The 24,095-nt window shown below is 51.4% G+C and overlaps 8 protein-coding genes across 8 annotated transcripts; 2 read left to right on the top strand and 6 right to left on the bottom strand.

Annotated features, from left to right (window-relative positions):
• Nucleotides 1–137: 137 nt before the first annotated feature.
• On the top strand, nucleotides 138–3,000 carry CC1G_00586 (hypothetical protein; the record flags this gene model as incomplete). The annotated part of the gene is made up of 10 exons (XM_001829355.2): nucleotides 138–347; nucleotides 407–601; nucleotides 660–736; nucleotides 795–916; nucleotides 968–1,098; nucleotides 1,150–1,238; nucleotides 1,298–1,413; nucleotides 1,467–2,428; nucleotides 2,555–2,823; nucleotides 2,880–3,000. 10 exons carry the CDS (start codon nucleotides 138–140, stop codon nucleotides 2,998–3,000), a joined length of 2,292 nt encoding a protein of 763 aa, XP_001829407.2.
• A 579-nt stretch (nucleotides 3,001–3,579) lies between these two features.
• On the bottom strand, nucleotides 3,580–5,324 carry CC1G_00585 (hypothetical protein; the record flags this gene model as incomplete). The annotated part of the gene is made up of 2 exons (XM_001829354.1): nucleotides 3,580–4,963; nucleotides 5,131–5,324. 2 exons carry the CDS (start codon nucleotides 5,322–5,324, stop codon nucleotides 3,580–3,582), a joined length of 1,578 nt encoding a protein of 525 aa, XP_001829406.1.
• A 473-nt stretch (nucleotides 5,325–5,797) lies between these two features.
• Nucleotides 5,798–7,761, bottom strand: CC1G_00584 (hypothetical protein). Its single transcript, XM_001829353.2, has 2 exons — nucleotides 6,390–7,761; nucleotides 5,798–6,332 (listed from the first exon to the last, which is right to left on the bottom strand). The coding sequence occupies exons 1-2, from the start codon at nucleotides 7,719–7,721 to the stop codon at nucleotides 6,324–6,326; spliced, it is 1,341 nt and encodes a 446-aa protein (XP_001829405.1). The 5' UTR covers nucleotides 7,722–7,761; the 3' UTR covers nucleotides 5,798–6,323.
• A 5,188-nt stretch (nucleotides 7,762–12,949) lies between these two features.
• CC1G_00582 (hypothetical protein) lies at nucleotides 12,950–14,893 on the bottom strand (the record flags this gene model as incomplete). Its single annotated transcript, XM_001829351.1, has 1 exon — nucleotides 12,950–14,893. The coding sequence occupies one exon, from the start codon at nucleotides 14,891–14,893 to the stop codon at nucleotides 12,950–12,952; it is 1,944 nt and encodes a 647-aa protein (XP_001829403.1).
• Nucleotides 14,894–15,082: 189 nt separating this feature from the next.
• Nucleotides 15,083–16,469, bottom strand: CC1G_13746 (hypothetical protein; the record flags this gene model as incomplete). Its single annotated transcript, XM_002912168.1, has 2 exons — nucleotides 15,083–15,446; nucleotides 15,499–16,469. 2 exons carry the CDS (start codon nucleotides 16,467–16,469, stop codon nucleotides 15,083–15,085), a joined length of 1,335 nt encoding a protein of 444 aa, XP_002912214.1.
• A 204-nt stretch (nucleotides 16,470–16,673) lies between these two features.
• On the bottom strand, nucleotides 16,674–17,946 carry CC1G_13745 (hypothetical protein; the record flags this gene model as incomplete). The annotated part of the gene is made up of 4 exons (XM_002912167.1): nucleotides 16,674–16,925; nucleotides 16,992–17,051; nucleotides 17,124–17,347; nucleotides 17,403–17,946. 4 exons carry the CDS (start codon nucleotides 17,944–17,946, stop codon nucleotides 16,674–16,676), a joined length of 1,080 nt encoding a protein of 359 aa, XP_002912213.1.
• Nucleotides 17,947–18,175: 229 nt separating this feature from the next.
• On the top strand, nucleotides 18,176–18,842 carry CC1G_00580 (hypothetical protein; the record flags this gene model as incomplete). The annotated part of the gene is made up of 2 exons (XM_001829349.1): nucleotides 18,176–18,241; nucleotides 18,357–18,842. The coding sequence occupies 2 exons, from the start codon at nucleotides 18,176–18,178 to the stop codon at nucleotides 18,840–18,842; spliced, it is 552 nt and encodes a 183-aa protein (XP_001829401.1).
• A 314-nt stretch (nucleotides 18,843–19,156) lies between these two features.
• On the bottom strand, nucleotides 19,157–23,805 carry CC1G_00579 (hypothetical protein; the record flags this gene model as incomplete). Its single annotated transcript, XM_001829348.2, has 17 exons — nucleotides 19,157–19,315; nucleotides 19,374–19,460; nucleotides 19,513–19,634; nucleotides 19,742–19,773; nucleotides 19,828–20,061; nucleotides 20,117–20,386; nucleotides 20,440–20,673; nucleotides 20,725–20,904; nucleotides 20,953–21,371; nucleotides 21,426–21,816; nucleotides 21,866–22,087; nucleotides 22,134–22,252; nucleotides 22,348–22,812; nucleotides 22,862–23,090; nucleotides 23,146–23,488; nucleotides 23,552–23,579; nucleotides 23,632–23,805. The coding sequence occupies 17 exons, from the start codon at nucleotides 23,803–23,805 to the stop codon at nucleotides 19,157–19,159; spliced, it is 3,708 nt and encodes a 1,235-aa protein (XP_001829400.2).
• Between the last annotated feature and the right edge of the window lie 290 nt (nucleotides 23,806–24,095).

The raw sequence follows: 24,095 nt of genomic DNA, 5'->3' as shown, positions 1-24,095 counted from the left end.
AGCCGGACGCGTTCTATGACCAATTATATAAGATCCCGCCAGTTTATAGGGTCTGGCTTGGCGCTCCTCTATAAAATGCCGTCAACGAGGCATCCGACAACTTGTTCCATTCTTCCACACCAGCGCCGACTCTCCCAATGCTCCAGGAATTGCAGCCTTCGACGCAACAATCAAGGCTGCTTCGCCAGAGGAAAAAACCGCGATACGACCTCGACTCTGATTCCGAGGATGAGGACAGACCAAAACGTCTCCCAAAGAGACACCAAAGGTCCCCCTCAAATAAGAGGCAAAAACGAAGGGGAAAGCTGGCAACCTTTGTAAACCTCCCCCTCGACATTCTACACGAGGTGCGCTTGTTCTCGTCACCATAACCCGTATATTGTGTCTCATCCGCGACCTATCTTAGATATTCAGTCACTTGCACCCCTATGAGCTCCTTAAGCTCGCAAGGACAACCAAAGATTTTCGCCGCATCCTTATGCATAAATCCTCAATTTCAACGTGGCGCGCCAGTTTTTCTGAGCTGCACAACCTCCCGCCATGTCCACCTGGGATGCCCGAGCCAGCTTGGGCCAATCTCTGCTTCTCTCCCCACTGCCATGTAAGTATAACCATCTTTTCTCATGTCGGTCCTTGATCGATTCACAATATTCTCCCAGATCTGTCTAACGCCAGGTGTCCGGAATGTCGAATGGCGTTTTCGAATAAGGATGTGTGCCAAATGCGCTCCAAACCAGTGAGTTCCCTGTTCCCCCTGGGATCAAGCAACCCAATGCTAATGACGGTGTTATTAGCCTCATTGAGACTTATCCTCTGCCATCACTGGATGACCTTAACCGGTCTATTCCGGGAGGATTCGACATTGAGATTCAAAACCTTCCAGATATCCGATACCTCTTGCCCAACCGCGAAGGCAGTAAGTTTAATCTATTCTTAGCTCGCGGCGCCGTGGCTTAAATCGTTCCAGAGAGGTTCAAGCGAGTCTTCATGCTGGAAGACTTGATAAACTTTAGGGACAAGTTTAAGGCCCTGCAGACACCAGAGGAGCGGCTCGCCTTTATCGATGAGCAGCGGAAAGCGACAGAAGCGCTCAATTTAGTAAGGGTTCTTGGTAAACCCGTTTTCGTCTGGTGCTGATATTTTTCCCAGCATGCTACCAATTGCGCCGCTTGGTCCCATAATCAGGCCGACGATCGTTCAGACGAACTGAGCAGGCTGAGGCAGGAGAGGAGACAGGCGTAGGTCCTCTATCACGGTCCTATCTGCATTCCCACTGCTGAACTCCAGCGCCCCACAGGATCATCAAGAAATTGGAGCAACTTGGCTACAAGAAGGACCTCCAGAGCATCATGCCACCCGACAGTCTGGAGCGCCAACCATTCGCCAGCAAACCACAGCGTCTCACGGAAAGAAGTACGGCTCATCAATTTTGATTCCCCGAGCTCATCTTCTGATAATCTCCGTAGTCTGGAATAATATCAAGCCAGCCGCCATCAAGTTTATGGATCAAATGCGGGAGAAACGCTTGCAGCGCGAACTCGAGGAACTGGCAGTTGCAAGGAAGGCCAGTGCTTGCCAATATCTCCAGCAAGTCAAGAATAGCCTCCTGCCCTGCTCCAATTTACTGCCGGAACCGCCAGATTTCTGTCTCTTACCGGGAGTCACCAATATTCTTAGGAAGCCACTCGATGTCGACGTCGACGCGTCCACCTTTGCCGCCAACTTGTCGGATATTCAGGGCATGTTCGCCACCTGGAGGAAAGACGTTGTCCTCCCCCGTCTTCGTCAGATGATGTTTGCCGAAGAGGTCCGCGCCAATGTGAAATGGGAGTCAGCTGATCTTCCAAAGGGGCCAGCTGAACGCCCTGACTCCAAGACTCTAGCCCAAACGTTCACTCAAGAAGGGAAGCGCACCATCTCAATGGCGGGATTGGAGCAAAAGATGAAGTTGGCGAACACAGTCTACGCTTGCCGCCATTGCCCTATTGGCAGGAGCGAATCCGTTGAATATCCCAGCTATTTCGGCTTCCAGGATCGACTACTCTTCTACCCTCACGTCCTAGGCCATCCATGTTTGACTCGAAACCGCGACGAGTACTACTTCCCCTACCTAGGACCCTCCGTCAAACACGATGCCGCACTGTACCTGGAGAACTCCCCTGGGACCGTACGCACGCGGTGGTGCGTAGGCAATCTGGCGGTGGACAAGAAAGCGTCGGAGATAGCTGCTCTCGTGATCCAACGTGTCGGGTTGGATCCTGCGACCGCGACCACCGACGATATGGACCGGTTGGATCCATGGTTCCACTGCGCAGGGTGTATGCCCCATATGAAGCGCGCCAAGGCCGCCGCTTCTTCCAGTGATTCCGACGACGATCCTGATTTCACCTTCATACCCCTCGTTGGTTACTATAACTGGCGCCGTGCGGTAAGTACTATTGCTTCATTCATTTGGTATCCCCTTTCTCGCACTTCTTGTGCTTCCCTTCTCCACTTCGTCCCTGGTCCCCCCAACTGATTGCAACTCCTTGCGCTCCTTCGTTCTTCATTTTAGATCAAGCATCAACTCGATCTTCATACTCCGCGACCGGACCCTCGCGATCTCTTCACAGCGCCTATTTCTCGCCGTCCATCCCCTCCGCTCTCTGTTGGCAATCTCATCCCTGTATCCCCTAACGATTCGGTCATGGAAAAGATCAAGCACAAGGAGCACGCCAATGAGATGGAGCGTGCCGAGATTTGGTGTTGTGCGCATTGTAGGGATCTGCCTCGGGAGACAGAGTTGTGCACTTGGCCGAGTATGAAGGAACATTTGGCGAAATTGTATGTTTCTCGTTTGTCCCCTCTCAGTCATATCTAATTTGCCATGGGGTTCGTAGGCACAATCTGGAAGATCCTGTCCTCGATAGGGACTACTTCAAGCACTATGCGGCTTGTGATCTCATGACGCATTCGAATTTCACTGTCTTGATCGAGCAAAACGTTCCAGGTTTCTTCTAATTTTCTCATTCTCGTTTCGACTCCTCTTCGTCTCCCATGTTTACACTCTGCATTCACGGTTAACGATTCACCCCTTTTCAGTCTTCAACACATGCATCCTACTATCTTATCATTATGTCTACCCCATTCTATCTACAGTCTATCTCGCATTCTCAATCCTTCTCAGTCCATTCAGCCTCCATGATAGACACATCTTTAATTATTCATTTCACTATGCAAAACTTAGCTTTGCACCTAGCCTTTTCATCTTGTTTATGCATCATAAACGATTCTCTTGCGTATCCCGTCTGTTTTCTCGTTCTACTTGCCACGCTTTAGGGACTCTTCACTTTGTTTCGTGCAGCCTTCATTCGTGTACCATAGTCATTTCAGTTACTTTGCTCATGCATGGGGAACGCGATCGCGTTGGTAGAAATACAGTGTATGTATGTATGGTGTCGTCTGTACAGGTAGTATGTGCTTATAATCATCTGGTCTAATGGCGTCGAACGAAAGCAATAACAGGGAAAACGAGACATGATATGGATGGGGAAATAAAGCGTGTCGTACTATGCGTTACTAGTAGTAAGAAAGGAAAGATCAGAACCCTGCCTTCCCGAGATCCCACTCCCTCACCGCCCCCCTCTTCGTATATTCTATATTCATAATATTGTCCGTCTCACCTCCCCACCGCGCAGCAACCTCCGCCGAACTAGAACTCCCGCTCGGTCCAGCCGACAACTTCTGCTTCTTCCTCATCTCCTTTATCTCTTTCGACGAATAACCCAGCTTCTCCAACGCCTTCTTATCCGCCTTGTCCTGCTCTCGCAGACGGATAAGTTCGAGCATGGCGTCCCACCCGTCATACTCTGCGTCACTGATAAGGCCTTCCTTTGGTACTGTGGGTACAGAAAGAGGCGCCACGTCCAGTCGAGGATCGTAGGATTCTTCAAAATATTTGTCCATCTTGGAGGGTACTTGAGCAGGAGGGAGGGGGCCAGGCGTGGATGATCGGGACGGTGAAGGAGAGGGAGAGGTGGACATTTGGCGGGAACGCACAGGAGAGGGCGTGCGTGATCGAGAACGACTTCGGCTCTTGCTTCGCGCTCTCCGTTTGGATGATTTATGGGAGGACGAAGACGATTGGCTATCCTCGTCTTTAGATTTGTGCGAGGATTTCTTCGTTGGTGGTGGTGACCTGTCGCGTTCGTGTTCTTTGTGATAGGGGGAAGGACTTCGACGCGGTGGAAGGTCATCTGAGAGGTCATCAAGAGCATATCGACTTGGACGGTCGCGTCCAGAGCGTCGTTTAGGACTCTCCGAACGGGCCGTACGAGAAGACGTCGATGGTGAATAACCTCGAGAGCGAGACCGTTTTCGTCTTCGATCTCTGCTCCTCTCTCGCTTCCGACTGCTGGAGTCGGAAACATGTTTGCCTCGAGGTGAGCGACTTCGGTCTCGATCCCTTTCGCGCCTGTGTTTGCGACTGGAAGACCCGTCCTCGTCGTCATCGCGTGTTCGCCTCGAAGTCCTCTTTCGGGAATCTCTGTCTCTATCCCTGCTTCTAGACCTAGACCTCGACGGCGACCTTGAAGGTGTATCCCGCCTTCGCTTCCTCGACCTATCCTCTTCCTCAGATCTCGCTTCTTCCTCGTAGTCGTCCCCCTTCCACGTTGCCCAATCCCTCGCTTTTCGCTTCCGCTCAGCCGTTCGGCCGTCCCACCTATCCCAACTCTCATCCCCATCGCCCCTCCTACGCCTACTGCTCCTCGAATCACCCATCCGGGAAGACCGACGGAGTTTCTCAGCCTCAACAGCCTCCTGTGCTCTCCGTCTGCGTTCCCTCTTCTCTTGCTCTGCTCGCTCTCGTTTGACTTCTTCAGCAGCCAACGCTTGTGCCCTCAACACCGTCTTGTTATGCTCATCCGTGCTCTTGATGATGGAAGTTAGGAACCGCTTGTTCGGTCTCGGCGCATTGGAGTCACTGTAATCGCAGTAACCACCAATACCGCGGTTCAATCCATGTATGAATGAATGAATCCATAATTTGGGCGTTAAATTGAGTTGCGAGTGGGAGTGTACGGTGACGGTGGGATGAGTGGGTTGTTCATTAAGCTTTTTGGCAATACAATAAAGAGACGTGCCACTTACATGTTATTGGAAATTAAAGCACGGATTCCTTGTTGGTCATAACGCTCAGCTTTCTTTTTAGCCTCCTTCAAGATGAGCTCTGCAACGTGCCGGTCGAGGTCTTCGTCTGTCACCGTCGGCGCTAGCGATGTACCCATTTGGGCGCGGACCAGGTTCGAAACCACAGAAGAGAGAGTATTGCTCGATGATGCCATCTTGGCAGTCGTCGTCGTCGCTGCTGATTTCTTCGTTGTCGACAATGGGTGGGTAGTTTGGCTGCCTGTGGAGCTTGGCGCAGGGCCAGCTGGCTATAAAGGGGGCTGGTGGTGGTTGGCAATGTGCTGAGTTCACCAGAGTGGGCGTTCTCCAAATGTTTGGCGCTGTTTTGATCGCAACTCAAAGTCGCCGCCGAGCCGAGTCTGGACAACGCGCCTTTTACGCGCTCAGCAGGATCCTCGTGAACATGAAACGGCAGAGTAGATATTTCAACGTGAAAAACATCTATGTACCATGTTCATTGTGAACTTGACTACGAATACGAAGCACAATAAATAGGGGCATTATTATATGGAGCTTTTTTGCACCGTCCTAGAAAAAATCCGGAATGAGGGTGGTGGGAATGGTGGCACGCATCTAAAGGTGTACGAAGCAGAAAGCCTGATCGTGTGGGGTATGTAAAAGAATATGTGACAAGAAGTGAGATGGTCGACCGAGAGCTCTAGAAAGAAGGCGAAGGAAGAGAGTCTCGAACCAATCTCGCACAATAAAGGCCAAGAAAGCTAGAATACGAATAAAGGCAGAGAGTATGAGGTACGAGTGAGGGTTGTGGTAATGTGGATGGAGCGGATGGATGAGGATGATGATGGATCATGAACAGTCAAAGTACTGGATATGCTACGGTGGACGTGTCGTTGAGATGGGTAAGAATACACAAAATGCAGAAATGCTATGAACGTATGAGCGAGTGTGATGAGGTCGTAAGTGATGGAAATGGAAATACAACGTTGTTCAGAGCGCTCATGAAAGCTGGATGGACAACAACAATGGATCAAGAGAATGCGAAAGACATTGGGTGGGCGTCATTAATCGGGATAGTAATGAAAGGGAACACGAGGTAAGAGAGTCGGGGACCGGCGTCAAGGAAATGGATGTGAGAGTCGTGGGTTCGTGGCAGTTCGAAATGGGGTGCACGTTTAGACCACGGAAGGAAAGATTCAGCAAAGCTAAAAAGCAAATCCATCAGCTCCACGTACAAACGGCAACTGCTGCGGACAACTTACGAGCATCGAGTCATACTGCAAAGTATCGTTGGTCATCCTAAGATCAACCCCGCGGTATGCACAGGCTATCTTGAGTGCGGGAAGCAGCCGATGGTTGTCGCCTCCATTCCAAAGTCGGATCGTAACCAACTCCAACGCACTTCGTGACTTGACCAGATCAATGACTGGTTGGAGAGGTGTATCACGATCAACGCCAAAGGCGAGATGATTGATGGAAGCGGGGAGTGACTTGTAAACCAGCGGGTTTACCTGAGGCTGGTCCATGCGCAGGAACCTGAGGCCATCGCATTTTTCGAGTCGCCGAGCCATGTCAGACGAAGTGCAGTTCGGGATGGTGAGTGATCGAAGGCTGGGAGTGAACGAGTCCATGATGAAATCGACCAAATCTGGACACGGATCGCGTTCGAGCGTCACACCTCGAAGGGAGTCTGTCGAATGATGAAGAAGCCAATTCATGAACTCCATTGAGGGAGGAGTCTGGAAGTTCATTCGTAATTGCTCCAGGGCTCCTGAATAGGATAGAGACGATTGCGACGGGAGGTGAGGAGATGTACCACTCATAGAGAGGGATTGAAGGGATGGCCAGACATCGAGGAGCTGGAAGATGCATTCGTGATTTTCCGACCAGTTGCTGAATGAAAGAGAAGTGATTTGGGGACCGGAGCGAAGGAGAGTGAGGGTCTGCTCGTCGAAGCAGGGGGCCCGACGACGGAGACGGGGGCCGTTTTGGGATCCCTCTTCTTGGTCACCGCTAGGTTCTGCGAACCCGTAGAGCGAGAGATCCAGCTCTTGCAGGTTGGGGCACATGGTGACGGCACGAGCCATGGCATGTTGGTGGAGATAGGAAGGCTGGCTGTAATCTACCACCACACGGAGTTCGCGAACTGCGCTGCCCAGGATGCTGCCGCGTTCAGTTGAGGGGTTAATAGCCCTGCTGAACGACTGGAAGGCGGGAAGGGTCTGGAGGACGACCTTCCTGAACAGCAGCTTCTGGACGGCGACAGACCATTCTCTGCAGACGAGAGAGCAGGCCTTGAGCAGCGATATGTCTGGGTGTCCTCGATCATAGGATGCCTCAATTATCTGGAGAATCAACTCCAAAGGCATGTGCACAGGGGCAGAACGGCGAGTAGTGGAAACCAATGCTGTGGGCGATGTCGCTGGTGTCGTCGGGGACGAGCAAGGCAGTTCCAGATCGAAGGAAAGGTCGTGGACGGTTGGCCTTGTGGCGACGGGGAAGTGCTTGAGGTTGTGGGGCGCGGCGAAGGGCGAGAAAAGCCATGGCCGGAACGCTGTCGAGGTTAACTGTGCGAAGAAGTCGAAGACGTGCATATCGTGACCAATGAGAGAGGGAATTGGTGGTAACGTCAAGAGTCGTCAAGAGTCAAATCCACAAAGGTTTTGACAGGAGCAGTCCGTATAAGAACGGCCCAGAAAGCCAGGTCGAATCTGGAGGTCCCCGATTATCATATTTTTATATGAAAGCCATTGTCAAGACTGGGCTGCCTCCGTGAAACAACCAAAGCCTCCGCCTAACAGGGTCCCTCGTGGGACTTGCCTTTTCCGGTCCAATTCCCTTGGCCACCATACCCCCATTCGAACGCCAGATCTCGGGGCGTAAACGAACCAACCCTGTACGCAGTCTATCATTCAGCACTGCCGCTTCAATCCACCAGCTTACCACCAAGATCTATTCCGGATCTTACGTCTGCTTTTCCATCTTTTGTTCTCTGGAAGATGACGATGGCCTCCTGCATTTCTGGTATTCTCCTTCCGGATCCTGACTCGCCGAGTTCACACCCAAATATTCATGGGATAGCACTGAGATAGGCAAACTGACTCCACCGTACAATAGCGCCGGTCCAATTATACCGGGCTTCATTGTCTGTGACATCACGCGATTCAGGGTGGTCGAAACAGCTCTCAGTAAATTTCCCAAGTTTTGGAGGTACCCACTGATCGCCGTCGCGTGGAAGAAAGAACAACACCAGTACGCGGTACGCACTTTGAAGCGCACCTCCGCTCAGAGGGTTTTCCGGAGAGAAGCACAGCGGCAATTTTTCAATCTCGTCCCCGACTGACCTACTGCCAGCAAAACGCGTTTCCCTGACTGTTCTCCTCGAATAATATCTGAAATGCACCTTGGAAGTCTGCAAATCCCGGCTTTAGCTTCCTATTGACATTATCCTTTTCGATCTAGCTGCATTAGAAAAGAGCCGCGTCCTTCCAAACCAGTCTTCCTTAACCGTTAACTTGCCTTCCTTTCCAGGACGAGTAACAAACATTCCAGATCGCCGAGGATACTAAGGCCTGATATCCGCCATGTAAAAAGCCAGATCTCGTACGGCTTAAACTCTCGTTTCGAGGCGCTATTCGGGCTAGGTAGGTCCTCCCGACTCCGCCTCCGTCCTTGCATTGTACCCCTTGAGAGTTCGGTCCGAACCTCATTTAGCCGCGCGCTCCCAAAACATTCCCTTGCGCGACAATCGAACATGCTCTAACATGTAACGTCACAATGACTCGTAGCCTACAAAAAACACGACATTGGAGCATCCTCAACCTCAGGATCTCTGTCCAAGCGATCCACACCTTCTCTGACTTGCGTTGGGCAATGCCCGGGCTGTCTTAGTAGACTCTTCACTGACAACCAACATCGAATGCCACATATCTGACTGCATATCGCCCATCTATTTGACTCGAGTCTAAGCCATTCCAAGGAAAACACTACCTTATTACCCATAGACCTCCATGTTCCGTTCACCCCTTCCGACCAAAATGCCCGTGTTTCCACGGCCAAGGGTCCTGTTACGTTACTACGTCTTTGACAGGGGGATGAGGTACACCGCGCACTATTTTGCACTTGCCTGACATACGTGCAGCAGCTGTCCAAGCCGTCAAAGATGGCGTGTCGAACAGTCATTTATTCGCTCATGGTCCCCTTCTGACATTGAGCGTGTGGTATTGCTTTGGGATTCCTCATCGCTCTGCTCTCGTCCTGTGCTTTGCTGGCAAATGGAGTATTCTTTCACCGGCATTGACAGGCGCTCGATATCTCCGCTGCTTAAAAGATTTGAACAGGGCGAGTTATGCGCGCATACTCGACACCTGGACCGTCTTCAAGCGCTTCCGACCTCCGGTTTGTCCCCTGGATATATCATGCAAATATCATTGCTTGCTTGCCTCGCCAAAATCCCAAACCCTCCTCCAATTGCCCGATTGAAGTAAACCCCTCTCAAGACCCGGCATCCGGGCTGACGCCTCCATTGTAATCACCTTTTCCATCCCAGCCATCGATATCGCGTCTAGGATCTATTTACATAGACACCTCCCCGTTTGTGGCGGCAAGTCCCATGGTTCACTGTGAGAGAGTGCATGCTTTGAGAAGATACCTATCATTCTAAAATGTACTAGCAACGTTAACGGCTTGGACTCTGGGAGCTCCCTGTGCTCAGTGTCAGACTAGCGAACGAGCCGAGTGCCAGTCGGAGTGCACACGCGAGCTCCATTCCCAATTTTAACCCTTCAATAACGTACCCCAGTGTGTCAATACTCAAAACGCCCAAATTTTGATTCTCCGCGTCAACCCTCCCAAATTCCCATAAATTCGTACTGATCCTAACTGCCGAGAGGTCTACAAAGCTCCGACCAAACCGCTCGAGGGCACTCTAAGCCGTCATTCATTATGTGACTGTATCGCCATTCTACTACAAAGGACGACATATCCCCACTGCTCAACGGGCGCCTGACTCAGATTTCCTGACTGCGTCGCGAAATTACCCCCCTCTTTCCTTCTTCGCGATGCCCAGCACCGGGAAGTGGCTATTAATTACCTGCGATGCCGCGCCCGGCCATCCCAAGGCCGTGGTACTCGATAGCGCCCAGAAGCAACGTGCTTTCCCTCAGAAACAAACTCAGCGCTATCTGCTCGTTATCGGATTACTCGGATTACAGCCGTTTGCATTAGTCTTTGCGCGAGCGATGTCGCAGAAACCAATTGATGGCGTGTCGGAAAATTCCGTGGGGTTCCCACCTGCCAGGTTCCAACCAGGTTCTTCCTCGAATACATGGCCGATTTTACGAATTGTTGGTGTGAAAGGGACATTTCGCTGTTTCATACCATTGGAAGTACAAAGAGAGACGGTAAGGGTACGAGGATGAGGCAAACATCTCATACCGAAGCCTGAACGACGGTCGTCGAGCGTGACTTGGGCTGCCATACGGAGTTTTCCGACACGCCATCAATTGGTTTCTGCGACATCGCTCGCGCAAAGACTAATGCAAACGGCTGTAAGGCGATTTCCGAGGCTCGTTGAAACCTTAGACAAAGAACTCGAACTACAATAAGCACTTCGCTCCACTCGCATGCCCAAGCAAATTCTCCATCCCCGGAGATGACTTGTGGCGTTCGAACCAGACGGCGCCTTGAGGTTTGCGAAATTCGAATCCTTCGTTCTTTTTAGAACGGGGATGTTTCCGACAAGGGACCCTAGCCCACTTCAAATTCCTGAGAAGAAAACCCAGCCACAACTCCTTCGAAGTCACCTTACACGCAGCAGAGAAGACATGAATAAGCACCCCAGAACCCTCAGGGGAGAACTCAAGGGAGAACCCCAAACCCTCACCACTCTGAAACTTTTCCCGCCAACTTAGCCTCGAGTCTGCAACGCGGCAACTCTGGTCCAGAAGAAGTTCGCCTAGACACGCGTGTTTTCTCCTATATTGGCCCCTAAACGTTTTTTTCTCAGTTTTGAATGTGGATGGGCAGACGCGAGGCCAAGAATTAAGCTTCCTCGACCAAAAATGACTGATAAATCGTGAACATGTTCGGATAGCGGCGTAATCCGATAAAACATCGGTGGAGTTTTCCAGAGATTACCACCTGATATTGGGAGGCGATGTGCCTCGATGAGTGCATGAGCGTTTCATGCGACATTAGCAGTGTTTTAATCAGGTTATCAGTTAGCGCGCGAAGTCTCGATCGCTCGAACTTAAGCGCCCATAGATTTCTTCCCACACTCAGGGCATAGCCGATCGCAAGGCGGAAGTCTCCATCTCCCACTTGTCAGACCAAGGTCATCTGCTCTCGATCGTCACACCTGCCACCTCCTCGTCTCGCCACACTCAAGCGACCCTTGTAATTCCGAGGAAACGCCAGCCCTGAAGGAATGAAACCAATTTCATCTGGCATGGGGGCGGCCATGCTCCGCGTGTTCCATATATACGCACGAGTTGTAAGTAAGCACAGACACGCCACAGGCATGTTAATGTTCATTAGAGGTTGTACAAGGCCTAGTACTTGATATTTAAACAGAACAAGGATGAGGGTGTCGTCATTCATTTATTTTTGCGGCTGACCCCGTCGACAATTAGCGCCAATGCGGGGAAGGGGTCTCCCCTTTGGGAGCACAGGTACCCAGGGAAGGGTATCAACCTTCGTCTAGCAGCCCCCAGGTCCGGTCTCACCAAGAGCGATCAATAGCCTCACGACGTACAGTAGACAAGGACACCGGGTAGACTGGTCACTGCCAGTGGGTCCAAATCACGGCAAGGCACAGACCCACTGAATACAACTCCGGGACCGCACCTCTGAGAAAGGATAGAAGTTTGATTTGGGCTCAGGGCACATCTTACTGTCCAATTCGTTGATAGGTCGGGCAAGGAGAGCGGCAGAGGTGCGGGTGCCTACGAATTCGATGGCCTTGACACCGACGTTTACATCCACCGTGACAAACGGCTTGTGTACATCCAACTGAGAGTGCTACCCCAGATTCTGAAAGTTGAGAGCTGGTAAAGCGGGCCAAACGTACACTGGTCTACCCATGGACAGGTACCAATCGGACTAAGATACTCACTGACCCAGCCATCCCCATCCAACTTCGTACAACTAAACCAATCTAGTGATATCATACTTGATTAACATCCATAAGTATCTGTTGAAAGATGCCGACCACGGACTATTGATCAGTAGCCGATGTTCGAGGGAAAGATGAATTAATGCCCATATGATAGTCACCACCAGACAATAGTTTCACGGCCAACTGAGGCCCCAGCACACCCAAGAAATAGAACCCGCTACGTGATTACTGACTTTCATTTGGAATCAGCGCTTGTATGCACAGACTATCGATTCGCTCCTGAGTTGCCAGAACAGGAATCAAAGCTGTGGGCATAGCAGGACACTGTGTACTTGATTTTCACTTTTGGCTTAGTTTGCTGTTAGGCATCGAGGGCTCGAGGCGCAGTGGATCTACTACGTGTGCAATCGTCATCACGATGATCGATGTAGTGGGTATCCAGACCTGAAACGCCGGAACGAGGTTAGTAGCGCCTAGATACAAAAGAGGAAGCCTGAACAACGGTCCGAAACTCGATAACTTCATGAAGCTTTGAGACTTGAGCCGAGCACGACTTGCACGAGATTAAATCCTGGTCGTGTAGCAACGAAAGAAAACAAAAGGCGAGTGGGCTGAGGTCCGAAGAGGTGAGATAACATGAGAGCCTTGAGACGAGCTCCAAAAAATTGCGAATAAATTCCAAACAATATTCCCAAACCACGACAACTACGGACCGGACTGTTCCAACTCCATTTTGAGTTTATCCCATTTCGTCTGCACCTCCTTCAGCTTCGTCTCGTTTGTTTCCGATTTGACCTCCACCTGACTGCTATAAACACCTTGAACCAAAGCTCTCCGGATGAACGGAAGGAACACAGTGAGGTACACCTCCCCAATGGCCAAAGCGACGCGTTTATCGCGTTTCCGGCGGTCGAGTTCGTCGTCTGTTACAGCTGTACTCTGTGCGAGGTTGATGGTGAAAGCCTTGAGGTAGGTTAAGAGGGCGTTCGCGCCTTCAGCCAAGACATCGTCGACGACTTCGACAAGATCGGAGACGATGCTGAGAGGAGCAAGTAACCGGAGGGCATTGAATACCCCTAGAAGGGAGTTTGTATGCTCTGCCAGGGGAGGATATGATGCCAGAATCTGTGGTGGGATGTGTGGGGGACCTTGGACTGCATTCGGAGCAGGAAGAGGAGGGGAAGAGACAGCTGACGTGGCAATGAGCCATTTCGAGGGAGGTGAAACTTGCTTGCGATCCCTTGTGTTGGTCGAGTTTGCACCGGACGCTTTGCGTAGGCGACTCAGCCACTGATCACTGGCTGCTCGGACATCCCGACCTACGACTTGAAGTATGGCATCGGCGAACAGAAGTGATAAGATGCCGCGGAAGTCCAAGCCCACTCTTGCAAATGCCGTCGAGCAGTAGGTGAGTTGGGTAAGGAGAGATGGTAATAGGGAAAGGGAGAGCAATGGGAGTGCTGGGGCAAGGATCGGGATGAGGTGTGTGTTGAGGGTATGCGAGGCGAATGTCGTGATGAGGGAATGGAGACGGAGTAGTTCCTGTCCTTGGTTCGCGGACGATGACGCCGACACCGGTGTTCTATTGGATGCGGGGACGGATGTCGAGGATTTTTCCAGGAAGATTGTCGTATACTGCGTGATCACATCGTATGCACCTTCCCTCCACACGTCGATATACTTCTTCAGATACCTCGCCAGATCATCCTTCTCCCTGTCATCCAGGTCCTCGTTTTTCGAAAGCCGCGAAACGTCATTTCCGACTGTTTCCAGGGAGGACTTGAGGCAAGTTTCCCTCCCGACGAGGAAGGCGAGTGCGATCTGTTCTTCGTTCGTAATTTCGTCTTCTGGATTGACGATATCTTCGGAGGAGAGGTAGACTCGTGTCTTGGATTTGCCCTCCAGGGAAGCGAAAGGTGAGGAAGGACCGAAGGCGTCCATCTTTCGAAGAAAGTTGACGGCCTTCCACAGAGCGGGGAGCTTCCTATTGGGTTCGTACAATGTGGCCAAAAGGGACAAAAGCATTTGAGTTATCGAGTTGTGCACTTCCGATAGCACTGATTGAAGGACCAGAGGCGGGGTTTTGTCCTGGAAGGACGGACTCGACGACAGAGCCTTTGCATGCGAGGACAAGGACAATGCTTCTGCAAAATATCCATTCCTGACACAAGCGTCTATTAAAAGCGGGATATCCAGCAAGTCGCGAATCTTGTCGTGCTGGTCGAGAACTACTCTTGCCCGTCCCCGTTCCCGCAACACTTCTTCCGTTCGCTGCTTCCAATTCGTCGCGGATTCCTCCAAGGCTGGAAGGCTCTTGTTGAGCAAAGAGTCCAGAGACGAAGCCAAGCTTTCCAACGAGTTTGTGAGCGCTGAGGTTGTCCGATGTAATGAGAGGAAGGTGGGATATGATGTGTGCGTTAAGGAGGTAAGGCTGGAGGTCAAGTGGTGGGCCTGAGTTTGCAGCGTCGTCGGTTCTGCGAACAAGTCTGATATCGAGAATGTCGTTAGCTGGGATAGGTAGTCCTTTGACCCAGGCTGATTGAGGGAACTCGCTGCGGTCTTGTCAGCGGGCCCTGAGGTGAGCAGATCGGCGAGATGGGACACATCCTGAAGTTTGGACGTGCTCGCAACCGGTTCTGGCGGGTCCATAGCTTCAGAATATTGTCAAGGACTTGGTTTTACGAGATTCAGCACGAACTCACAGCTTTGGATGGTGGTGAAGCGGAGACAAGTTGGGCGCGATTGATGCCGTCGCGTCTTACCACGCCCTTTGAACATCGACCGCCATGAAGCCCAATACATTGAGTGAGTTCTGAATAACTACATGGTCGTCGTAGCCTAATTCTTGATTATAGGTGGGGGGAGTTCTACAGAATTGTCTACCGAGGCCTTCTCCGACACGTCTTTGTTATCCTTCACCTCACTGGCGACTTTAGGCTCATCCAGACCGAATGCAGACGAAAGCCCTCCGACGAAAAGTTCCCAAGCCCAGTCTTCGAGGATGCGCTTCGTATTATCCTGAAGACTGGAATAACGCTCGTATGCCACTTTACCCGCCTCGACGAAAAGCTCTGCGTCGCGCAGTCGAAATTGTCGATAATTCATCTCCGCGTTGGTGCAGACGAGGTCGACGTATTGAAGTGGATCCCAGAGAGCTTTCGAAACGAAGATCGGGAAGGTCAAGAAACCAAAAACGAGTGACCTGAAGCGATAAAAGTCAGCGTGGTTCCCCAATGTAATTGGATGAGGCATACTTGGCTACGGACCATGGGCCAGACGACACCGTTTCCCCGACCCGTGGTATCTTAGTCCAGTTGCTATCCGCGATCCTCAACAACAACGATCCCGTCCAAGCATCGTCTTCATCGTCATAAAAATCCACTGCAGAGGACGCGGGCCAAGGCGGAGCACCCCATGGACGTTTGATCTCTGTGTCAATCCGGCCCATACTGTACATTCGATTATTCCGGAAATTGTGCAGCATGGCCTGGAAGGCAGAGATTCTTGCACGGGTTTCCGTGTCGTCGGTGTCCTTGAACTCTACCTTCTCGTTGATAAAATCATTCCCATCTTCCTCGTCGTCGCCGTCGGAAGGTGTTGCCTCAGAAGACTCTTCTTTGTCCGGAGGTTCCTCTTCACTTTCCTCCCCCACTCCCTCCTCCTTCAGTCCCTCCTCCGCCTCCTCCTCTCCCTTCTGTATCCTAGTCTTTCTCGGCCCTGTCGCCGGCTCCCACAACCAAACCTTCGACTTGACTTCGTTCACCCGGAGTGTCTCTCCCCTCAAGATCGTTTCCACCAGATTCAACCGAATCGCGCGCAACCAGCTGGGCTCCATCCTTGACTCGGTGACATCGATGAGAAAGTCGTGAACTTCTGCTGTGACTATCGGACCTGCTGTGAATCTGAAAAGGGTGGGTAGGAGCCACAAAATTGCCTTGACTTGTTGAATCCTGCCCGAATACTGGGGAATCTGGTTGACGGAGACGTCGTCGATGATTATAGTGCCGAAGTAGGGGGCAGATGGTCGGGGTAGGTGGGGTTGGAAGGTCACAGAACCTACTGAGACCTCCATCGCATGATAACCTTTACGATGACGGCTGTAGGTTATGCCCTTTATCGCGGGTCGCCATAAATCAATGCGAGAGATTCGGACAACATGCCCGGACAATCCCACGAAAAACAGGAGTATGTCGAGGAGATATGTGATGGCGACGGAGAGGATCATGGCGACGAACAAGGACTCAGACAGTGACACTGTGATGGTGGTCATCTTTCGAATGGGACTGATTGCGCATAGTGGGGCCTTTTCTCGTACTCCCTATCCAAATTATCCTCAGACACACCATTTATGTCTACGACATGAGAGAATGACATCATCATCTAAGGCATCGCCGCGTCGCGTCGCGTCACCAACGCGTACTTGACACCCTCATACGAACCTCAGATGTGATCCAACGACCTGGTCGTCCATTCCATCCTCGTCTTCCTCTCCATCGTCGTGCTCCTTCTCACCACCCCAAATGTCCGACAAGTCCCATGCCATGATGAACAATAGGCAGAGTGCCGTCATCTGGAAAGCCGTTTGCCACCCAGCTTTATCCTCGGTGGTGCCACAAGAAAGGGCGATTAGATCATATAGAAGGTATATCCCAAGGGTCGGATCGGGGCCTGCACCGATAGCCTATAAGCCAGGAGGTTCAGTCGTTGATAGCTAGCGCCGGGCAAATGCAAGGAGACTAAAACCTACCATTAAGATGAATATCACTGCGTTGTTTATCATCTCCGAGATAGTAGGGGACGCGGCCTTCTAGGGAGGGTATCATTCGGGTGAGCTTTTCGAGCAAATGATGCGAACAGAAAGGCAGGCAAAGCTTCTTACCTCGAGAATGCCGGAATTCTTCCAAAGGAGTAAGAAGGTCATGGCGGCGTTTCCTTTAGACAGAAGGTGGGTGAACCAGTTCGACGTGTGGTTTACTTTCGGCCGGGTATTCCTCCAAGCATGTAGGACGATGAAGACGACATAGTTCTGGGTAACGAGGTTGGCGACAAGGACGAGCTGGGATGCGATGTAGAATTTGTAGGTCCAGAGCAGCGACCAAGCAACTGGGCTCAGAATTTGAATATTCAGACGTACCCAAGAATCGACAGAAAGGCTCACCAAAGGACATATTTCCGGCAATAAAGTAAGGGCGGTATGCACGAGACAGCGATCTTGGCCTGCTTCCGCCTTTCCTCGCCACCGGTGTCCATGGATTGGGATCGCCGTACGTCAATTGAATCTGACCGCCTTGGAGTACAAGTACCCCTTTCTCCCCGGTACCGAGCTGTTTAAAGGATTCCAGGAGGGGCATCTTCTCCGAATTCATAGGAGCCTGTCTCAGGGATATGGAATGGATGGCAGTGGCACCACTAGTAGTGGCAACGCTGCCGGCGGGAGCAAAGTCGAATCCCATCCAAAGTCCACCTAGAAGCGACACAAAGATCGTCAAAGCGAAGAGCATGGCATCACTAGACCCAAAATTCGACGGGGATGAGTATGCCGAGGTGACCAGGACGTACGCCTGCGCAGAAGATGCGATGAACCAGGATACAGGTGCTATCACTGGAGCGGCGATGGTGAAGAGGGAGCCATGGTTGCCGTGGCCAACGGGGAATGGGAATGCGGCTCTGCGAGCACTATGCATGCTCATGCCACTTGTCATCGGAAAGGACAGGAGGGAGTGGGAGCGGTGTATTATCTGGACAAGAAAGACCTCCAGGTTGGTTTTACTTCAGTGCGAATAAGGGGCAGCCCCCTTTCGAACCCGCCTGTCTCCGTCTCGATCGTGAGTCGGACATCTTAAGGGATTATTTCGGGCAAAGAAAACTGGGAATTGACGAGGGATTTGGCAAAGCTACGGGTACAGTATATATTGTCTAGGCTGTCGGATGATGAGTTTCCGTCTGAAATCCACGCCCTTTTGCCCTTCTCTGCCTACCGGTAGCTTATGGGTCCCAGTAGGTCCATCAAATCCATCAAAAACGATCTAATCGATCAGCGACTTTCTCTTGGCAATCAGGGCAATTTACAGCTTGACCTCATCCCACATCCGCGAAACTGGCTCAATCGCAGAGCTCGGCGACGACCACGTCCATCAACTACTACGAGGTCCTCAATGTCCAACCCGATGCATCCGCCGCAGAACTAAAAGCAGCGTATCACAAAGCTCTCTTGCGGCACCACCCGGACAAACAGGCTACCCAACGGTCCGCAGAGATCGGTATCGTGGAGATTGCACATATCAAGGAGGCTTTCGAGGTCCTTTCGAACAGCAGCAGAAGGGCGGAACACGATGCAGAGCTGAAGCGAGCATCTTATGCTCACCGACCACGCCCTGCCCAAGTTATTCCATTGGAGGAGTGGACGAGTTTGGCGGCCAATGGATCGGAAGATGAAGGCGATGAAGGCCCATGGACGTACCCATGTCGTTGCGGAGGACGATATACCCTTACTCTCGAGCTGATGGAGCGAGATGAACATCTCATCGGCTGTGATAGCTGTTCCGAGGTCGTTTGGGCGGGGTATGAGGCTCAGCAGGATTCGGACGACGAAGGTTAGAATGATCCTCGCAAACTCGGGCCATGTCGACCTGCACCGACAGTCCCACAATCCCAGAAGGCCGGGCGGCACGATCAACCTTTCGATGCGCCTTAGGAAGAACGATGCGCTTCCGACATGTCCAGACCATCGGAGGACGGACGAAATCCATACCAGAAGCATACTGGTTCCCCTCATCCCCAATGGTACTCGGTTGCTATCGAAGCGGCCATACGCGGTTAGAGCAGAGTACTGCACAGGGGGGAACGGAAATCCATTACGGCGTACTGGAAGGAGCTGATTTATTGAAATACTATTGATAATTTAGATTCCTGTCACGAATAGATATCATCGTCGTCACCATCACCATCTCCCGAACCTGCTCCGGCATTTTCCCTCTCGCGTTTCCACTGTTCGAATTGGGCCTTGCGAAGTTCACGTCCCAACGCCTTGCCCAGGGGTATTGGAACTGCGTTACCGATTAGGCGATGTATCTAACGCGACGGGTAATGTGAGTATCAACCTTGGACGGAAAGTAAAGGGCATACTTACCGTTTCTACCTTGTTTGCTACAAACACAAAATCGTCTGGAAATCCCTGAGCCCTTGCAAGTTCCCGGATGCTGAGGATTCGGTTGTCCTACAGAAATTTTCCGGTAAGGTGACGCTCCTGTAAACTGGGTTCAACGTACGATGTAATGTATAACACTACTCTGTTTCGCAGTCGGTGAGATATTGGTGACAATGGTGTGGAAGAATCCTTTTCTGGACACTCGCGCGTAGGTCTTGACCTTGTAGCCTCTCTTACCAACAGCTGAATTAGGATTACTGATTTGCCATTCAGTGTCCGCAGGATCCAGGTCTCGAAACATAGTGAGTAAATCGGCTGGGCATTGAGAAACGAGTCATTACCTCGCGCACAAGCACCGTCCCTACGTGGAATCTTCGTAACCCTGTAAATTGGGCATTTAGATCCTGATATTAACGACTCCCCAAAAGTTCCATACCTGCGGACCACCTCAGGTTTAAAGGCTTTCGTGAAGTGCTGCAGGTCTGATAGAGGGCGCGTGCTTTCCCGCACCTGCCTCATTTCCATCTGGTATCGAGTTCGAGGTTTGGTGTGATAAGGTTCGTCCTCGTCAACGCCGCAGGTTTTGCTCTCCCTGTTATCGCAAACGATGACCTTAACGGGCCTGCCCTTCTCATCCATCCTAGGACGTGCCCTAGCTCCTGGAGCCACCCTATTTTCCAGTGGAAATGAGAGCCTGTAATCAGAGAGGACATTCAAGCACTGACCAATCGAATGGAGCTAGGTCGCCAATGGAATCCTCGGTAGTCACAGGGTGATGCGGGGCTGTCCCTGGCGCTGTCCGGATGGGCTTGATGAGCTTCTCCTCACCTCCGTAGTGGAGCTTAAGTCCCAGTTGAGTCGAAGGGAAGGCGTGTGTCGGCTGTGGAAGCTCTGGCAACTGGGTTCCAGGAAGAGCAGCGACAAGAATGAAGCGTTCTCTACCCTGAGGGGTGCCATAGTGTCCCGCCTGCAGAGCAGCAAATCGCAGCTGATACCTGCCATGATGTATGGGATCAGCTCAGAACAGTTGGGCGACCAGTGAGCGCACCCCATATCCAATAGCGCCCGAATGAGGACCTTGAGTGCGCCCATCTCGATCCCGCCCTGAACTTTATATGGTGAAGCTTGCCGGGCATTAAGAGGAGTCCTCATAAAGCCCATAACGTTCTCCAGATAGACTATGCGAGCTCCCATGTACTGAATATAGGAGATGGCGTTCAGGACCAGGTTATTCTTTACATCACTGGCTTTCTTGTACATGTTCAAGGCCGAGTGCGCCTGACTGCGAGACAGGTGAGTCGGAGACTAAAAGAGAGAAGCTACATGGGCGTACCATGGGAAGCCTATGACAATGACGTCGAAGGATCCTGGTGGAGGGAGCGAAGGAATCTTCTCCTTGCTGTCCCACAACTGAACGGGAGGTGCGACTTGGAATCCCTCATGCGATTTCTTGGCGTATTGGAAGACTGCGTTGGCACATTGATTAATCACAACTGTTTTTGGAGAATTTCGCCTAGAGACGGAATGTCAGTGGGAACGGTAGAACGCGCTAAGAACATACTTCGCCGTTTGTGCTGCACTCGGTGAGATTTCTATTGCATGTGTAATCTCCATGCACCCGCTGCCCTCCGATAAACCCTTGCTATACCCAAGTACGCCAGCAAAAACATCCAGTGTTTTCAGCGGCTTCTTCTCCATCTCCTTCAAGAACTGTTTCTCTAGGCGCAGGTTGTGCAGCTTTTCTTTCCAACACGTCGTGCAAACTCGATGCTCCTCGCATTTCACCTCAACTCTATCGCGCCACGAGTTGCGCTCAAGTCTGGGGAAATTGTACTCGAGATAGAAATGATCCGAGGAGAGTTTAACCCATTCATCTAGCGTGTAGCGGCCTTCGAGAGACTTGCGACAAGGAGCATAAACCACACAACGAAGATCTTCGATGCTAACCTTCTGAGTCTCATCCGTTAAAAACAAGTGCCTCTGAATTGGGAATCAATCATTGAGAAGGGGATACTCTGAGAAGGGAACACATACCTCGTCATGTGGAATGTTACTGGGCAATATGGAAATCAAATCGACAATCCTCCCAACCTTGCGTACTGTGACGTAGCCCACGTGTTCCTTTCCGCTGCATTCCATTGGTTTTGCTTCGATGATGTAGCCAATGTTTGCAGGTGCAGTCGGGGGCGGTTTTGAAGAATCCACATATAAGACAAAGTCATCCAAATGATACTTGTGGCCGCGGTATGTGAACCCGTTGTACACCCCATTGTCGTCCTTCAGCCGTCTGCACTCATTCATGGATTGAACCATCTCGCTGTACTGGCAAGCTGGACAATTCTCTGGGGGCGATTCAGCTTCTAAGCGAGAGTACTGCTCGCGGTTGATGGATACAAACGAGGAGAATTCTTGGTCGTACACCATTCTATTGGCTATGAAAGATGCGACGACGTTGACTTAGCTAGAGGACATACCTGCAATAAAATTCATGAGGATCAATCTTCACGATGCCTTGAGGATGCCAGTGAACTGTGACTTTGCCGAGCACGTTGTTCCATGGAAGGCTACAACACAAGTTGGTGTAAAATAACTCCTGAGGGTTCGCTTGCTCTTCATGGAGGAGGTTACATCCGTGTTCTAACCACTGGATATGGACCAAAGATTCACTGCGGTTGATCGAACGTATTATGGCAAACCTATACGGGGTGAGTGATGTGCCGGTGTCAAAAATGGACCACCAACCAAAAGAAATCCGAGAGCCGTTTATTGTGAGTCGCTTCGTCGATTTCCTCCTGGCTCAGTTGATCAACATGCGTCCAAAATGGGGCGGTGTCGTTCGTGACAAGAATCACGTCGCCAACCTACGCAAGAGACAGATCAGCAAGGACCAAACACAAAATCGACAGTGAATGACCCTGAAGGTTTGCCTGTCAATCATGCACTTGGTAATGTATACAGAGCCTTCCTTGACCTGATCATCTGTATGCCATTGTGTCTTGACTTTCTTTTGCCTCGCGCGGTCGACCAATTTCCTCAGGAGCCTCGTCCGTTGCACCTGCTCCTTTTCCAAGACCGCCTTGCTGGGGGTGGGCAACGGAGCACCAACGACCTTCAAGTCTTCTTGAATAAGCCCTTCGACAAGGCTGGCAACGAAGGGCGTCACATGCGTGGTGTTTTGATTCTCGGGAAGCAGGACGTGTTCATCCGCGTCGCCAATTAACCTGTCCTTCGGAGAGGGTTGGTTGCAACGGGGTGGTCTTATACGGCGTCGTGGTCCTCTCTCTGTCGCCCGTTTGCATATGGCTATGACGGCGGGATTGGAAAGCAGAGCCTGGTACTTTCTCCTGTTAATTTTCCCCTCCTCAGTTTCGTCGTTCGGGTCGGGCTCGGCATCCTCGAGGGCTTCTTGCAGATCCAACATCTGAGTGGCCATAAGATAGGAGGGATATATCTTCAACAAATCAACTTACATAGGTATGAAGGTCCTCTTCCTGCCAGGTCCTTCCAAAGATGTCCGTAGATTGCGTTAGCTCCCGTACAAACTGTGCCCGGGTGATCCTAGACTTGGGTTGCAGAGCAGCTGAGAACAACATCTGGGCAAGGGATATGGGGACATAGAAATGCTGGAAGAAAGCACGGTATTGATCGTCCGGTTCATCTAGGATATACCACGCGCATTCAGTCTCGATCCAGACTGGCCTATAGGCTGGCCGTCAGCATGGTCCATGTACACAGGGGCGGGATCAACACTCACTCAATGCCATTGAGTAAGTCAACCCAGAAGCGTAAAACAGCACCCAGTCTGAGGTATGGCGGGTTTGGATCTTCTTCGACCTCATCGTCGTCATGCTTCAACTTGACTCGTACAAAACCCGCAGCTTCAAACTGTCGATCGAACCGGTCCTCTTTTTCCATAGCATCCAGTGGTAACATTTCGCATCTGTGTTTAGGATCGAAAAAGGCGAAGCAGTCCAAGATTCGGATCGGTTTCTCTTCGACGCCCTCTTCGAGAGAGTCAGGGTCCTCTCCCTCGAGAATGAATTCCCTATCTTCATAGGTAACACTGGTGACCCCACGCGGTTTCTTGTAGTACCGGACTGAGAAGACGCAAAACAGTCAGACCCAGTGAAATTGGGGTGGAGAGCATCGAGTAAACCCACCAGCTGGAAGTTCTCTGCGCTTGGCGGGCTGTGAAGGGACTAAGTGCAAGATTCGATGAATCCGTGAAACCTCCGCGTACCCTGTGATCTTCTGGGCCCTCACTGGGCCTTTTCAATGGGGTAGCAGTGCCAGATCTGCTCCCCACCAACGTAGCCTGACTGCTCGCCTGGCTTGACGGCTTGGAAGCCGGACTCGGGTCCAACTTCTCTCCAAACGAGACTTCGAACGCATTGGGTCTGTTACGACGGGACATTATGCCTTCTGCGCCCTAAGTCGTCGGTGCTCCTAAGCTGTGATTTACAGTGCGGAACAAGAAACTTGAAACGACGAGGGACGTGTCGAACGGTACAGAACGACTCCGTCGTCGTCGCGTCGTTGCAAGTTCGGTGACAAACGCAATGAGCCCCTGAGTGTCCCTAATCAGTCGTGGGAACTCTACTGAAGGTTAGGCGCACGGACCTGCTCCTTAAGCTCACAAGCGCCCGTAGATAAGAGCTCTACTGAAGCGTAGCGAAAGAACAGGAACGTCGGTGGAAAAATAAA

The sequence above is a fragment of the Coprinopsis cinerea genome (assembly GCF_000182895.1).
Source record: "Coprinopsis cinerea okayama7#130 chromosome 1 map unlocalized cont3.1, whole genome shotgun sequence".
Lineage (NCBI taxonomy): Eukaryota > Fungi > Basidiomycota > Agaricomycetes > Agaricales > Psathyrellaceae > Coprinopsis > Coprinopsis cinerea.
This window is presented reverse-complemented; position numbering and strand designations above follow the sequence as displayed.

What these genes read in the sequence shown, in the direction of transcription:
- CC1G_00584 (XM_001829353.2), bottom strand. Translation starts at nt 7,721, where the DNA reads ATGCACGTCTTCGACTTCTTCGCACAGTTAACCTCGACAGCGTTCCGG.